Source organism: Mobula birostris, chromosome 26, assembly GCF_030028105.1.
Source record: "Mobula birostris isolate sMobBir1 chromosome 26, sMobBir1.hap1, whole genome shotgun sequence".
NCBI classification, from domain to species: Eukaryota; Metazoa; Chordata; class Chondrichthyes; order Myliobatiformes; family Myliobatidae; genus Mobula; species Mobula birostris.
In genome coordinates this window covers 1,969,573-1,984,646 of record NC_092395.1, presented here as the reverse complement: position 1 = coordinate 1,984,646, position 15,074 = coordinate 1,969,573, and the positions used below count along the sequence as shown (strand labels likewise).

At 44.1% G+C, this 15,074-nt stretch overlaps 1 protein-coding gene across 1 annotated transcript in view; it reads left to right on the top strand.

Moving 5' to 3' along the window:
- myo1f (myosin IF) overlaps positions 1-15,074 on the top strand; it is a 163,802-nt gene that overhangs the window by 79,269 nt on the left and 69,459 nt on the right. The window contains exons 7-8 of the mRNA XM_072244607.1: positions 5,600-5,731; positions 7,853-7,987. Coding sequence (XP_072100708.1) covers positions 5,600-5,731; positions 7,853-7,987 — 267 coding nt within the window. The remainder of the gene's footprint in view (positions 1-5,599; positions 5,732-7,852; positions 7,988-15,074) is intronic.

The window sequence follows — 15,074 nt, the reverse complement described above, 5'->3', positions numbered from 1 at the left end:
GCGGATGTGTCCGCTGTGTGAGCTGTACTCTCACGTGTTACCGTGCTGAATGAGGTGTTTGTGACTGCAGGGGTTTGTAAATAAAATGGGGGGGGTAAATTCCAGAGGTATCTTCCTCTTTGACTTGATAATCAGCAACTTTGGCCGTCTGCTGAAAGGATGGGAAGTCAAGCTATAGGGCAGTACAGCGCAGAAGCAAACCTTCTGCTCATCTGGACTATCTGTCTCTTCAACAGAGGAGGTGGAACATTGAGCCATAGGGTGGTGTAGCACAGAACCAGGTCCCTCTGCCCTTCTCAACCATCAGGCTCTTGAACCAGAAGAGATAACTTCACTCCCCCCAACACTGAACTGTTCCCACAACCAATGGACTTTCAAGAACTCTTCACCTCATGTTCTCAATATTTATCACTTATTAATTTATTATTATGATTATTATTTCTTTTTTCCTCTTTCTTTTTGTATTTGCACAGCTTGTTGTCTTTTGCACTTTGGTTGTTTGCCCGTCCTATTGGGTGCAGTCTTTCAGTGATTCTATTGTGTTTCTTGTGTTTACTGTGAATGCCAGTGAAAATGAATGCCAGGATTGTATATGGTGACATATCTGTACTTTGGTGATAAATTTACTTTGAACTTTGAATCTTGTCCGTGCCGACCAGGATGTTTAATTGAACTCATCCTATTTGCTTGCATTGGCCTATATCCTTATGAACCTTTCCTGTCCGAGTACCTGATCGAGTGTCATGTGTCACCTCCACTGACGGCTTGTTCCATATATACATCACCCTCTGTGTGGAAAAGCTGACCCTCACGTCCCTTTTAAATCTTAAACTCAGGAGATGCTGGAAATCCAGAGCAACACACACAGAATGTTGCAGGAACTCAGCAGGTCAGGCAGCATCTGTGAAGAGGAATAAACAAAGCTCAAAGTAAATGTATTATCAAAGTACATATATGTCACCATATACGACCCTGAGATTCATTTTCTTGTGGACAAACTTGATAAATGCATAGAATAATAACTGAATAAGAACAAAAATCAATGAAAGACTGCCCAACTAGGTGTTCACCACAGTGCAGAAGACAACAAGCTGTGCAAATAGAAGAAGATACAATAATAATAATAAATAAATAAGCAATAAATATCGAGGACAGAAGATGAAGAGTCCTTGAAAATGAGTCCATAGATTGTGGGAATATTTCAATAATAGGGCGAGTGAAGTTATCCCCTTTGGTTCAAGAGCCTGATGGTTGAAGGGTAATAACTGTTCTTGAACCTGGTGGTGTGAGTCTTGAGGCTCCTATACCTCCTTGCTAAAGGCAGCAGCGAGAAGAGAGCATGTCCCGGGGTGGCGAGGATCCTTGATGATGGTTGCTGTGTACTGTGACACAGTTTCATTCAGGCCACGACCTTTCACCAGGATTTTTAAGTCTGTCCCATCTTGCTTTAAACCTGTGCCCTCTCATTTTCAATTCCACTACCCTTACGAAAAGACTTTGGTGACTTACCTTGTGATTTTATAGGCATCTATAAATGCCACCCCTCAGTCTCCTACTCTACAGGAATAAAAATCTCCTCCCGTCCAGCCTGTCCTTGTATCTCAAACTTTCCGGTCCTGGTAATACCCCCTCCCCACCCCATAAATCTCTTTGCACCCTCTCCAGTTTATAGATCTCCTTCCATAGCAGGGTGACCAAAACAAGAGATAGTACTCCATATGTGGCCTTACCAATAACTTGGAGAGCTGTAACAAGACGGTCCAGCTCCGCACTCAGCACTCTGATGAAGGCACACGAGCAAAATGCTTTCTTCACTGCCTTGCCTTCTGCTATTGTCACCACCAGGAAACACTGTCCCTGAACGCTGGGTCCCTCTGTCCCACAACACTCTCCAGGTACTATCACTTGGTGTTGGTTGAGGCCTCTGTTGGTCAGCGTCGAATATGGATGTTGTGTCCTAGCTGACTAGATACACAAGCCTGGCAGTACAATATGGAGAGCAAATAGTTGCCCACGCAGCCAGCTGCTCTTCTCCACACATCTGATAAACCCAAAAGAACACCAGAGCCTGATACAGTTTGACACCAGCAGGATCACAGGAGTTCCCAGTCAGCATTGAACACAACATAGGACTGCCTTAGGGACTCCAGCTCCAGACTTTTCCCTCGGGGTTTGCTCCCGAAGCCTTCCCCGTGAGTGGGTACAGCCACAAGGCAGCGGAGGTTAAGATCAGAGTTTTCTTTCTCCTAGATGAGCTGCTAACCATAGCTGATGAGCCCAATTTGCCCAAAATGACTGGTTTTGAGACTCCACAAGCCTACCTTTGTCCTTTCTTCTGTCAGTAGAAATGCTTCTGCTGGGCTTAGTAGCTAAGCCACACATGAAGGCCGGGAGCTGGACTTGGTTCTCAGAGGTTATTTGAGGTGTACGCCATTGGAAGCATTTAATAGGTAGTGGGAGCTCATCCCCACTAACTCACCCCCGGCTATGCCAACCTTAAGGAACTTGGAATTGATATTGGTTTATTATTGTCACATGTACTGAGATATAGTGAAAATCTTGTCCTGCATACTGTTCATACAGATCAGATTATTACATAGAGCATTGAGGTAGAACAAGATTTAAAAGAACAATTCAGAATAAAGTGTAAGAGCTACAGAGAAAGTGCAGCACAGGTAAATGATAAAGTACAAGACTGTAACGAGGTGGATTGTAACGAGGTGGATTGTAATGAGGTGGATTGTAACAAGGTGGATTGTAACAAGGTGGATTATAACAAAGTGGATTGTAACATGGTGGATTGTAATGAGGTGGATTGTAAGGCCAAGAGTTCCCTCTTATCATACAAGTGCTCTATTCAAGAGTCTGATCTGCTAAATGGAGAAGTCCTGCCCCGATTTGTCTTTCCAAGATGCAACACCTTGTATTTATCTGAATCGATTAAAGTAATCCTATGGAAATTCAGGGCTATTCACAAAACTTTCAGCCTCTGGTTAAAATTCAGAAAATTTGTTGGCTAGGCTGCTGGTACCTGTAACTTTCTAGTAAATTAAAATGAACCTGTGCTGTTAACAAACAGAGATAGGCAGCGTGATGCCAAAGTTAGTGATAATGTTAAACTAATTCTACTGTAGTGTTCTGGTTGGCTGTGCTGTAGGCTAATGCAGCCACTAATTTACTGCCCCACCTACTGCACACAAGCCCCCACCCTTTGATAAAATGGAAAATTAATTACTTACTGAAGTCCATCGTCCTACTGGGGCGCATACCACTGACAACAGGTCACCAGAGTCTGCTGTCTTAGACCATAAGATATAAGAACAGAATTAGTTCACTCGGCCCATCAAATCTGCTCTGCCATTCCACCAAGGCCGATTTATTATCCCTCCCAACCCCATCCTCCTGCCTTTTTACTATAACCTTTGACAGCCTGACTAATCAAGAACCTATCAACCTCCGCTTTAATTACACCCAAGGACAGCCTCCACAGCCATCTGTGGCAATGAATTCCACAGATTCACCACCCTCTTTCTAAAGAAATTCCTCCTCATTTCTGTTCAAAATCCCTCTATTCTGAGGCTGTGCCCTCTGGTCCTAGACTCCCCCACTATAGGAACATTCTCTTCACATCTACTCTATCTAGGTCTTTCAGTATTCGGTAGGTTTCAATGAGATCCCCTGTCGTTCTTCTAAACTCCGGAGAGAACAGACCCAGAGCTATCAAATGCTTCTCATACATTACACCTTTCATTCCTGGAATCATTCCCATGAATCTCCTCTGGACCTTCTCCAATGCCAAAACATCTTTTCTTAGATAAAGGGCCCAAAACTGCTCACAATGCCCCATGTGCAGTCTGACCATTGCCTTATAAAGCCTCAGCATCATATCCTTGCTCTTATATCTAGCCCTCTTGAGATGAATGCTAATGTTGCATTTGCCTTCCTCACCACCGACTCTACTTGCAAGTTAACCTTTAGGGGATCCTGCACAGGAACTCCAAAGTCTCTTTTCACCTCTGATTTTTGCTATTCAGGAAATTGTCTATGCCTTTATTCCTTCCACCGAAGTGCGTGACCACACCCTTCGCTACACTATATTCCAATCCGTCACTTCTTTGCGCATTCTCCTAATCTAAGTCCTTCTGCAGATTCCCTACTTCCTCAAAACTGCCTGCCCCTCCCGCTATCTTTCTATCATCTGCAAACAGCCACAAAGCCATCAATTCCATCATCCAAATCACTGACGTATAACGTGAAAAGAATTCCAACAGATTATTAATTTTGACCACTATTTCTATGTCCCCATTGCCAGCACTCCAGCCTCATTTTGCAGTGGTCCAATATACACTCTCACCTCTCTTTTACTCTTTATATATCTGAAAAAAACTTTTGGTATCCTCTTTGATATTTTTGGCTAGCTTACCTTCATATTTCATTTTTTCTCTCTTTATGGTTTTTATTTGCCTTTTGGTTTTTAAAAGCTCCTACTTTTCTAACTTCTATTTTTCGCTATACTCTGTTTATCTCTTTTCTGTTTATGCTGTCTTTGACTTCCCTTCTCAGCCACCATTGTCTCATCCTCCCATCATCATCTTTGTGATGTATCTGTCCTGTGCCTTCCAAATTGCCGCCAGAAACTCCAGCCATTGCTGTTCCGCTGTCATCGCTGCTAGCGTCCCTTCAATCAACTTTGGCCTGCTCCTCATGCCTCTGAAATTCTCTTTACTCCACTGTAATACTGATATATCTGACTTTATCTTCTCCCTCTCAAACTGCAGGATGAATTCTATCATTGTCTCCCAAGGGATCCTTTACCGTAGGCTTCCTAATCAAATCCGGTTCATTAGACAACCCCAATCCAGTATTGGCTTTCCCCTAGTGAGCTCAACCACAAGCTGCTCTAAAATGCCATCCCATAGGCATTCTACAAATTCCCTCTCTTGGGATCGAGCCCTAACCTGATTTTCTTAAGCCAGTCTTTCAAGTTTTCCCAGGTGTAGTCCATCTTCCTCGTCTAGGAGTCAGCACTTTTGAGCTTCAGTGGTGTTTCTGCAGCACCAGATTTTTATGGGATTAGGTTGCTAGCCCCATGTCCAACCCTCCTCTCTTTGCAGCCGGGTTTGTCACGGTCTGTGGTGGATTTAAAACGGAATTTGCTGAACAGGTGTATTTATTTATTTAGAGATACAGTGTGGAATAGACCCTTCCAGCCCAATGAGCCATGACGCCCACCTATTCAACCTTAACGCCCTCACAAGACAATTTACAATGACCAATTAACCTACTAACCGGTATGTCTTTGGACTGTGAGAGGAAACCCAAGCACCTGGAGGAAACTCATACGGTCACAGAGAGAACGTACAAACTCCTGAGAGATGATGCTGGAATTGAACTCCAAACTCCAAAATGCTGAGCTGGAGTAGTGTGGGGCTAATGGCTGTGCTACTGTGGTGCACAATCTGTGGTCAAAATAATATTCATTTTTTTAAGGCGTCGTTATACATATATGTTGTGAACTGTGTATATGCGTGTGTACATGTATGAACTGGCCTGTACCGTGTTTAAATCCTATGTACATTTTTACGTTTGTTTTCCTTAGGGGAAATATGTCGAGATACAGTTCAGCCGTGGTGGTGAACCAGATGGAGGCAAAATCTCAAATTTTCTTCTGGAGAAATCGCGAGTTGTTAATCAGAACGAGAATGAGAGAAACTTCCATATTTTCTATCAGGTACCTTCATTTCCTCACAGATCAAAAATGCAAGCACATTCCCCCTCTGTGTCAGAGAACACACAAGGCTGTGGTTATACAGAGATAACAGAAACATGAGCAACACGCAGAAAATGCTGGAGGAACACAGTAGGTCAGGCAGTGTGCTTCGAGGTTTGGGCCAAGACCCTTCATCAGGATCAGGTCCTGAGGAGAGAGTTTCTGTAACATTGCCTGAAAACTGCAGTGCAGTAATCCAGTCCCGACCTTGGCTGGTGTGTGTGTGGAGTGTGCACGTTCTCCCTGTGTCTGCATGGGTTTCCCCCACATCCTCCTGTTTTCTCCCTCATTCCAATGAAATGGAGGGGTTGGTAGGTTTTTGGCCACTCCACACTATTGAAGGAAATGGGCAGTTGATATCGTCTGATCTTGCTCTTACCTTCACCCTCAACTAGATTCACCCATCGCTTGCCAGCTCTTGCTCCAACACCACCCCCTCACCTCTTTACACTGGCTAGATCAGCTCTACTGTCTGCTCTCCAGGTGAAGAGTTTTAATCTGAAATGTCAACTGCCCATTTCCCCCCACAGATGTTGCCCAAAAAAACTGAGATTCTTCAGCAGTCTATCTGTTGCTCATTTTTTACCCCCCCCGCTTTCCACAGGGATTGCACCCTCCGTGATTCCCTTGTCTATTCGTCCCTGCCCACTAATTTCTCTCCCAGACTTATCCCTGCAGTAGGTGCGGTACTTACAGGTGAGACAATACATCACCTGTGAATCTGTTGGGTTTATCTATTGTGTCTAGTGCTCCTGATGCAGCCTTCGCTACATGGCAAGACCTGATAGAGGTTGGGGGACCGCTTTGTCAAGTGCCTTCGCTCCATCTGCAAGATTTCCCAGTTGTCAACCATTTTAATTCTTATCCCTATTCCCGTTTTGACATGTTGGTCCAGGATTTCCTCTTCTGCCATGATGAGGCCACTTTCAGGTTGGAAGAGTAATGCCTCATGTCCCATCTAGTTAGCCTCTAACCTGCTGATGAACTTCGATTTTATTTATTATTATTTATTGGATTTCTCCAAATTCCAGTAATTTCTCTGCCTTCCCACTTCATGCAATTCCCCACTCTGACCCCTCTCTTACCTCTTCTCCTCCCCCTGGTGCCCCTTCTCCTTCCTTTTTTCCCATGGTCCACTCTCCTCTCCTATCAGATTCCTGCTTTTCCAGCTTCTCTCTTCATCCCCCTCCCCCACTCACCTGGCTTCACCCATCAATTCTAGTCTGTCCTCCCTCCCCTCCCACAGCTTCTTCCCCCTTCTTTTCCAGTCCTGATGAAGGGTCTAGGCCTGAAACAGCGACAGTTTATTCACTTCCAAGGACACCGTCTGACCTGCTGAGCTTTGTTCCTCCAGCATTTTGTGTGTGTTGTTCATTTCTTCGTGTGTTCTAATTATAGTGCTGTATGATCAGTTGTGTGTCGATCGTGTGACTGTAATAACCTGTCATGATGGATTCCGTCCAAGAGAAGCCCTCCATTGGTCATGGTCGAGCATGGATGTTGTGTCCTAGCCGTCATTCACAAGTCAATACACAAGCCAGGGCAGTACAATATGGACAGCAAGCATTTGCCCATGTAGTAGTTCCCCCCTCTCCATACAGCTGATGAATCCAAGGGAATAGCAAAGACCGATACAGTTTGGCAGCTGAGGCACTGCAGCAGTTGCCAGTCAGCATTGAACTCAACGTAGGACTGCAGTAGGGACTCCAGCTCCAGAGTTTTCCCTCGGGGTTTACTCCCAAAGCCTTTCCCATGAGTGGGTTTGAGATCAGAGTTTTCTTTCTCCTTTGTGCGCTGCCAACCATCCTGACAAGCCTCATCTGCCTAAAGTGACTGGTTTTAAGGCACCAGTAAGCCACCTTTGGCCTTTCCCCTGTCAGTAGAAATGGTTCCACCAGGCTTCGTAGCTAAGCCACATGTGAAGGCCAGGAGGCTATCATTGTCATTGGGAGCATTTAATCAATGGTATGAGCTTATCCCCACCATCCCCCATCCCCTATCCCCTATCCCCAGCTATAACAACCTAAAGGAGCCTCCAACAGAGTGAGAGGTAAACCTGAGGTTCACTCTTTCCTCAAACAGCTTCTGGAAGGTGCATCCCGAGAGCAAGTCGAAAACCTGGGCATTGCTGCTCCCACATATTACTTCTACCTGAACCAGTCGGGCACCTACAAGGTGGATGGAACAGACGACAAGAAAGACTTCACTGAAACAATGGTAAGGATCTGTAATGGTTATTTATAACAAGGGGAATTGAGTATAGGAGCAAAGAGGTCCTTCTGCAGCTGTACAGGGCCCTCGTGAGACCACACCTGGAGTATTGTGTGCCGTTTTGGTCTCCAGATTTGAGGAAAGACATTCTTGCTATTGAGGGAGTGCAGCATAGGTTCACTGGGTTAATTCCCAGGATGGCAGGACTGTCATATGTTGAAAGATTGGAGTGACTGGGCTTGTATACACTGGAATTTAGAAGGATGAGAGGGGATCTGATAGAAACATATAAGATTATTAAGGGATTCGACACACTAGAGACAGAAAACATGTTCCCGATGTTGGGGGAGTCCAGAACCAGAGGCCACAGATTGAGAATAAGGGGTAGACCATTTAGAATGGAGTTGAGGAAAAACTTTTTCACACAGGGAGGTGTGGATCTGTGGAATGCTCTGCCTCAGAAGGCAGTGGAGGCCAATTCTCTGGATTCTTTCAAGAAAGAGTTAGATAGAGCTCTTAAAGATAGCAGAGTCAAGGGATATGGGGATAAGGCAGGAACAGGGTACTGATTGCGAATGATCAGCCATGATCATAGTGAATGGCGGTGCTGGCTCAAAGGGCCGAGTGGCCTACTCCTGCACCTATTGTCTATTGTCTATTGTCTATTTGTGGTTTGAACTGAGCAGCATCACTTGCTCCAGAATATACTGTATCTACATATGCGTAAGTTGTACAATTAGTTAACAGCTGATGGATGTCCATCATATCCAACAATGACAGGAGACCTGAGCGAGAGAGACTTATTAAAATGGAAAAGCCGTTGCACTGGGGCAGTTCCACTCTCTCAACCTTGGGAGTCTGGGTCCAGGGGTACGAGTAGTTGTCACAAATTGTGGACTTCCATGAAGGATTGCAGAACCACATCCCACCTCCCTGGCCATTGCAGAACTACTTTCCTGCCCTGGCCATTACAGAACCACCTCCCACCTCCCTGGCCATTGCAGAACCACCTCCCACCTCCCTAGCCATTGCAGAACCACCTCCCACCTCTCTGGCCATTGCAGAACCACCTCCTACCTCCCTGGCCATTGCAGAACCACCTCCCACCTCCCTAGCCATTGCAGAACCACCTCCCACCTCTCTGGCCATTGCAGAACCACCTCCTACCTCCCTGGCCATTGCAGAACCACCTCCCACCTCCCTGGCCATTGGATCTCACTGTTGATCTCATCCACCCAGTGCTAGCTTCACATGCAGGGACAGGCATGTCCCTGTCTCACTGGGGTATGAGGCCCACCAGCTACCCTCACCTGGTTTATCCTGCCTGTCAAAGCGGTGTACCAGGGTGTGGCCGCTGTCACGTGCAAACAGCAACCTAGAGCCACAGGCGAGAGCTGAGTGTCCAGTGGGGCACAAAGGTAAGTGAGCTGCCCTAGAATGGACATGACAAGCTCCTTCACCAGAGATGCCACCCTCCCTGGACACCCTTGTCATAAGATGTGCCCAATGCTTCACATGTCCTATCAACTGCTCCTCCTCAGCAATCACATTGCTGTTTTACGTTACCATGTGGACCCATTGAAATCCCAGTAACAATGTTTAACTACTTCTACTGATGTACCATGGAGAACTGGTTATGTCACAATCTGCTATGGAGGGGCCACTGCACAGGACCAGAAAAAGTCAGGCAGCTCCATCATGGGCAGTGGCCTCCCCTGTATCGAGAACAGGCGATGCCTCAGAAAGGTGGCGTCCATCATTAAGGACCCCCATCACCCAGGACATGCCCTCTGCTCATCAGGGAGAAGGTACAGGAGCCTGAAGACACACACTCAACGTTTCGGGAACAGCTTCTCCCCCCTGCCGTCAGATTTCTGAATGGACAATCATCCATGAACACCAACTCAGTATTTCTTCTTTTCCTTTCTTTTCCACTACTTGTTTAATTATCTATATTTCTTATTGTAATTTCTAGTTTTTTATTATATATTACAATGTACTGCTGCCACAAAACAACAAATTCCGTGATACTGTCCATGATAGTAATATGAAACCTGATTCTGATTCTGAGAGAAGACAGGTTAATGCTTCACTTGTGAAGATTTGTTGATTTTATGGATCTTCTTCATAGGTGCTGACTGATTTTCTATGTTCTTTTTCAACATGGAGCTTTTTTTTACATTTGCAACATTTTTTTTATCATAACTTAAATTATGAAAGAAGATTGACTGGTTCAGCGCTCAAACCTGTTCAACACTCAGTTAGATCATTGCCATCTCACACATTAACACCAGGCACTCACTCTTCTCTACACCCAATTAACAGCTGAAGTTCCACAACATTTAACCGACGATCTTAAACAGTTCCTGGGGGAGAGGTTCCCAGACCTACGCCAAGGTTAATGATGGAAATGCTGTCTGCTTTCACCAGGAAGGATTTAGCTCTAAATCTGTTTTCTGCACTAGACTGTCCTATCAGAGACTCCAAATGAAAAACATCAAGTTCTTTTTTTTTGTAATTTATTTTTTTATTGAAGTTCATTATCAAACATTTCCATATGATGTATTTCAGATACTGTACATATATATCATACAATCATATTTGTCACAAATCTCCACATAATATTTATCTGAGGTATACACTTACAGAAAGGAGAGGAAAGAAAGAACAATCGAAATCAAAAAACTATGTACAGAGTAGGGAGTGATTTTTTTTTACAAAATATTCATTGACTTGTGAGAATAAAACCAGGCCTATGAAGTGTTATGTAGTTAAACCATTTTTCCCAGTATGAATCAAATTGTTCCAACTTATGATTAACAGATGCTGTTATTTTCTCCATTTTGTAAATGTCCATTGTAATTTTCATCCATACATTTAAAGTTGGGCGCTCCTGTGATAACCATTTCCTGGTAAGGGTCTTTTTACCAGCCACCAGCAGTACATTCATTAAATATTTATCTCTTTTCAACCATTCTTGAGGTACATACCCAAAATATATGGTCTTACTCTCTAAGGGTATTTCACATTTAAAGATGTCTTGTAGGACATTATGTATCCCACTCCAATAGTCTTTGATAACGGGGCGTTCCCAGAAAATATGATAATGGTTTGCATTTTGATTGAAGAACATCAAGTTCAAGATCAGTTTATTGTCATTCAACCGTACACATGTATACCTCCAAACAAAACAGTATTCTTCCGAACCAAGTACAAATAACTCACACACATAACACATAAGTAATTTCTCCACAAATAACTAAACAGATACTAAGGTCCATTTATGACACAAGTTAAAAAGTAAACAGTATAATGCTACTGGGTGAGACCAGGGTGTCAGCAAGGAATTCAGTAGTCTTATGGCCTGTTAGGCTGTTTCCCATCCTAATGGTTATTGTCATAGAGTCATAGAATACCATAGCACAGAAACAGGCCCTTTGGCCCATCTAGTCCATGCCAAGCCATTAATCTGCCAAGTTCCACTGAAATGCACCCAGACCAGAGACCTCCATTCCCCTCCCACATACCTATCCACATTCCTGTTAAATGTTGAACTCGAACCTGCATCCACCACTGCCACTGGCAGCTCATTCCACACTCTCTCCACCCTCTGAGTGAGGAAGTTTCCCCTCATGTTCCCCTTATACATTTTACCTTTCACCCTTAGCCCATGATTTCTAGCTCTAGTCCCACCCAACCTCAGTGGAAAAAGCCTGCTTGCATTTGCTATATCTATACCCCTCATAATTTTGTATATCCCTATCAAATCTCCCCTTAATCTTCTACTCTCCAGGGAATAAAGTCCTAGCCCAGTTAAACTTATCTTCTAACTCAGGTACTCAAATCCTAGCAACATCCTTGTAAGTTTTCTCTGTACTCTTTCAATCTTGTTTACATCTTTCCTGTAGGAAGATGACCAAAACTGCACATAAAAATACTCCAAATTGGGCCTCACCAACGTGTTATACGATTTCAACTTAACATCCCAACTCCTGTACTCAGTATTATGATTTATGAAGGCTAACATGCCAAGAGCTTTCGTTATGACCCAATCTACCTGTGACTCCACTTTCAAGGAATTCTGGATCTGCATTCCCAGATCCCTTTGTTCTACTGCACTCCTCAGTCCGCACACTCCGTGTATAAGAACTACCCTGGTTGGCCCTCCCAAGGTACAATAAGAGCATAAGACATAGGAGCAGAATTAGGCCATTCAGCCCATCAAGTCTGCTCCACCATTCCAGCATGGCTGATCCCAGATCCCACTCAACCCCATACACCTGCCTTCTCACCATATCCTTTAATGTTTTGACTGATCAGGAAATGATCAATCTCGGCCTTAAATATACACACAAACTTAGCCTCCACTGCAGTCAGTGGCAGAGCATTCCACAGATTCACTACTCTCTGGCTAAAACACAATTCTTCCTTACCTCTGTTCTAAAAGGTTGCCCCTCAGTTTTGAGGCTGTGGCTTCTAGTTCTGGATACCCCCACCAGTGGGAACATCCACTCCACATCCACCAATCTAGTCCTTTCAGCATTCGGTAGGTTTCAATGAGATCCCTACGCATTCTTCTAAATTCCAGTGAGTACAGGCCCAAAGCTGCCAAACACTCCTCATATGTTAACCCCTTCATTCTCAGAATCATCCTTGTGAACCTCCTCTGGACTCTCTCCAATCCTTTATGAGATATGGGACCCAAAACTGTTGACAATACTCCAAGTGCAGCCTGACTAGTGTCTTATAAAGCCTCAGCATTATCTCCTTACTGTTATCTTCTATTCCCCTTGAAATAAATACCAACGTTACATTTGCCTTCTTTACCACAGACTCAACCTGTAAATTAACCTTCTGGGAGTCTTGCATGAGGACTCCTAGTCCCTCTGCACCTCTGATGTTTGAACCTTCTCCCCACTTAGTTAATAGTCTGCACTATGCACTATTGTTCCTTTTAGCCACTTTTTTTGCCCATTCTTCCAATTTGTCTAAATCCTGCTGTAATCACATTGCTTCCTCAACACTACCTACCCCTCCAGCTATCTTCATACCATCCGCAAACTTGGCCACAAAGTTGCCTCTCACTTATCTGTATTAAATTCCATATGCCATTTTAAAGTCCATTTTTTCCAGCTGGTCCAGATCGTTGCTGACTACATACCCAATCTTGGTGTCAATATGTGGAAAGTTAAAGTCACCTATTATCACAATCTTATGTTTCTTGCAACAGTCTGTGACCTCTCTACAAATTTGCTCCTCTAAATCCCACAAACTGTTAATGGTCCATAATATCCTTTTAATGTGGTCATACCTTTCTCCGATAGACGAGTTCTCGGTTCTGTCCTGTCTGAGCACTGCTGTGACATTTTCCAACTCATAATTCACCCTCCCCTTTAATCCCTCCTGCTCTATTACATCTAAAACAACAGAACCCCAGACATTGAGCTGCTAGTTCTACTCTCCTGCAACCAAGTCTCACTAATGGCTACAGTATCATAATTCCACATGCTGATCCATGCCCTGAGCTCAACCGCCTTTCCTACAATACTCCTTGCATTGAAATATACTCAGCTCAGGATGTTTTGATTCCTGCCTTTGTCTGAGGTCTTAACAACATCTTTCTACACAACCACTCCACTATCTGCTCTGGCATTCTGATTCCCACCGCCCCTGTAACTCTATTTTAACCACTTCCCACCGCCCCCCCCCCGCCACCCTGCCATGCAGCACCAGCAAACCTTCCCACTAGGGTATTAGCCCCCTCCAGTTCAGGTGAATTGAATTGAAATGACTTTATAACTTACATCCTTCAAATATAGGAATTATAGGAAAGATGTCAACAAAATAGAGAGAGTACAGAGGAGATTTACTAGAATATTACCTGGGTTTCATCACCTAAGTTACAGAGAAAGGTTGAACAAGTTGGGTCTTTATTCTTTGGAGCGTAGAAAGTTGAGGGGGGACTTGATAGAGGTGTTTAAAATTATGAGGGGAATAGATAGAGTTGACGTGGATAGGCTTTTTCCATTGAGAGTAGGAGAGATTCAAGCAAGAGGACATAAGTTGAGATTTAAGGGGCAAAAGTCTAGGGGTAACACGAGGGGGAATTTCTTTACTCAGAGAGTGGTAGCTGTGTGGAACGAGCAGCGGTAGAAGTGGTAGAGGCAGGTTTGATTTTATCATTTAAAAAAATTGGATAGGTATATGGACAGGAAAGGAATGGAGGGTTATGGGCTGAGTGCAGGTCGGTGGGACTAGATGAGAGTAAGCGTTCGGCACAGACTAGAAGGACCGAGATGGCCTGTTTCCGTGCTGTAATTGTTATATGGTTATATAAATACATAAGGAGTAAATACTTTTTCTACATCTCCGTTCAAATGTGCAATGTGTAATTTATAGTATATTATAATAAATATTATGTACACCAGGAGAGTCAATATAACATAGAAATACAGTCGCGTCAGCATGAATTAATCAGTCTGATGGCCTGGTGGAAGAAGCTGTCCCGGAGCCTGCTGGTCCTGGCTTTTTAGCAGCTGGAGCAGTGTGTGGTTCGGCTGACTCGGTTCCCCAATGATCCTAGCAGTAGTCATACTTTATTGATCCCGGCGGAAATTGGTTTTCATTACAGTTGCACCATAAATAATTAAATAGTAATAAAACCATAAATAGTTAAATAGTAATATGTAAATTATGCCAGAAAATAAGTCCAGGACCAGCCCATTGGCTTTGGGCCTTTTTTACACACCTGTCTTTATAAGTGTCCTGAATAGTGGGAAGTTCACATCTACAGATGCACTGGGCTGTCTGCACCACTCTCTGCAGGGTCCTGTGATTGAGGGAAGTACAGTTCCCAGACCAGGCAATGATGTAGCCAGTCAGGTTGCTCTCAATTGTGCCCCTGTAGAATGTTCTTAGGACTTGGGAGCCCACACCAAACTTCCTCAACCGTCTGAGGTGAAAGAGTCGCTGCTGTGCTATTTTCACCACACAGCCGGTGTGTACAGACCACGTGAGGTCCTCACTGATGTTTATGCCAAGGAACTTAAAGCTGTTCACCCTCTCAATCCCAGATCCATTGATGTCAAATGGG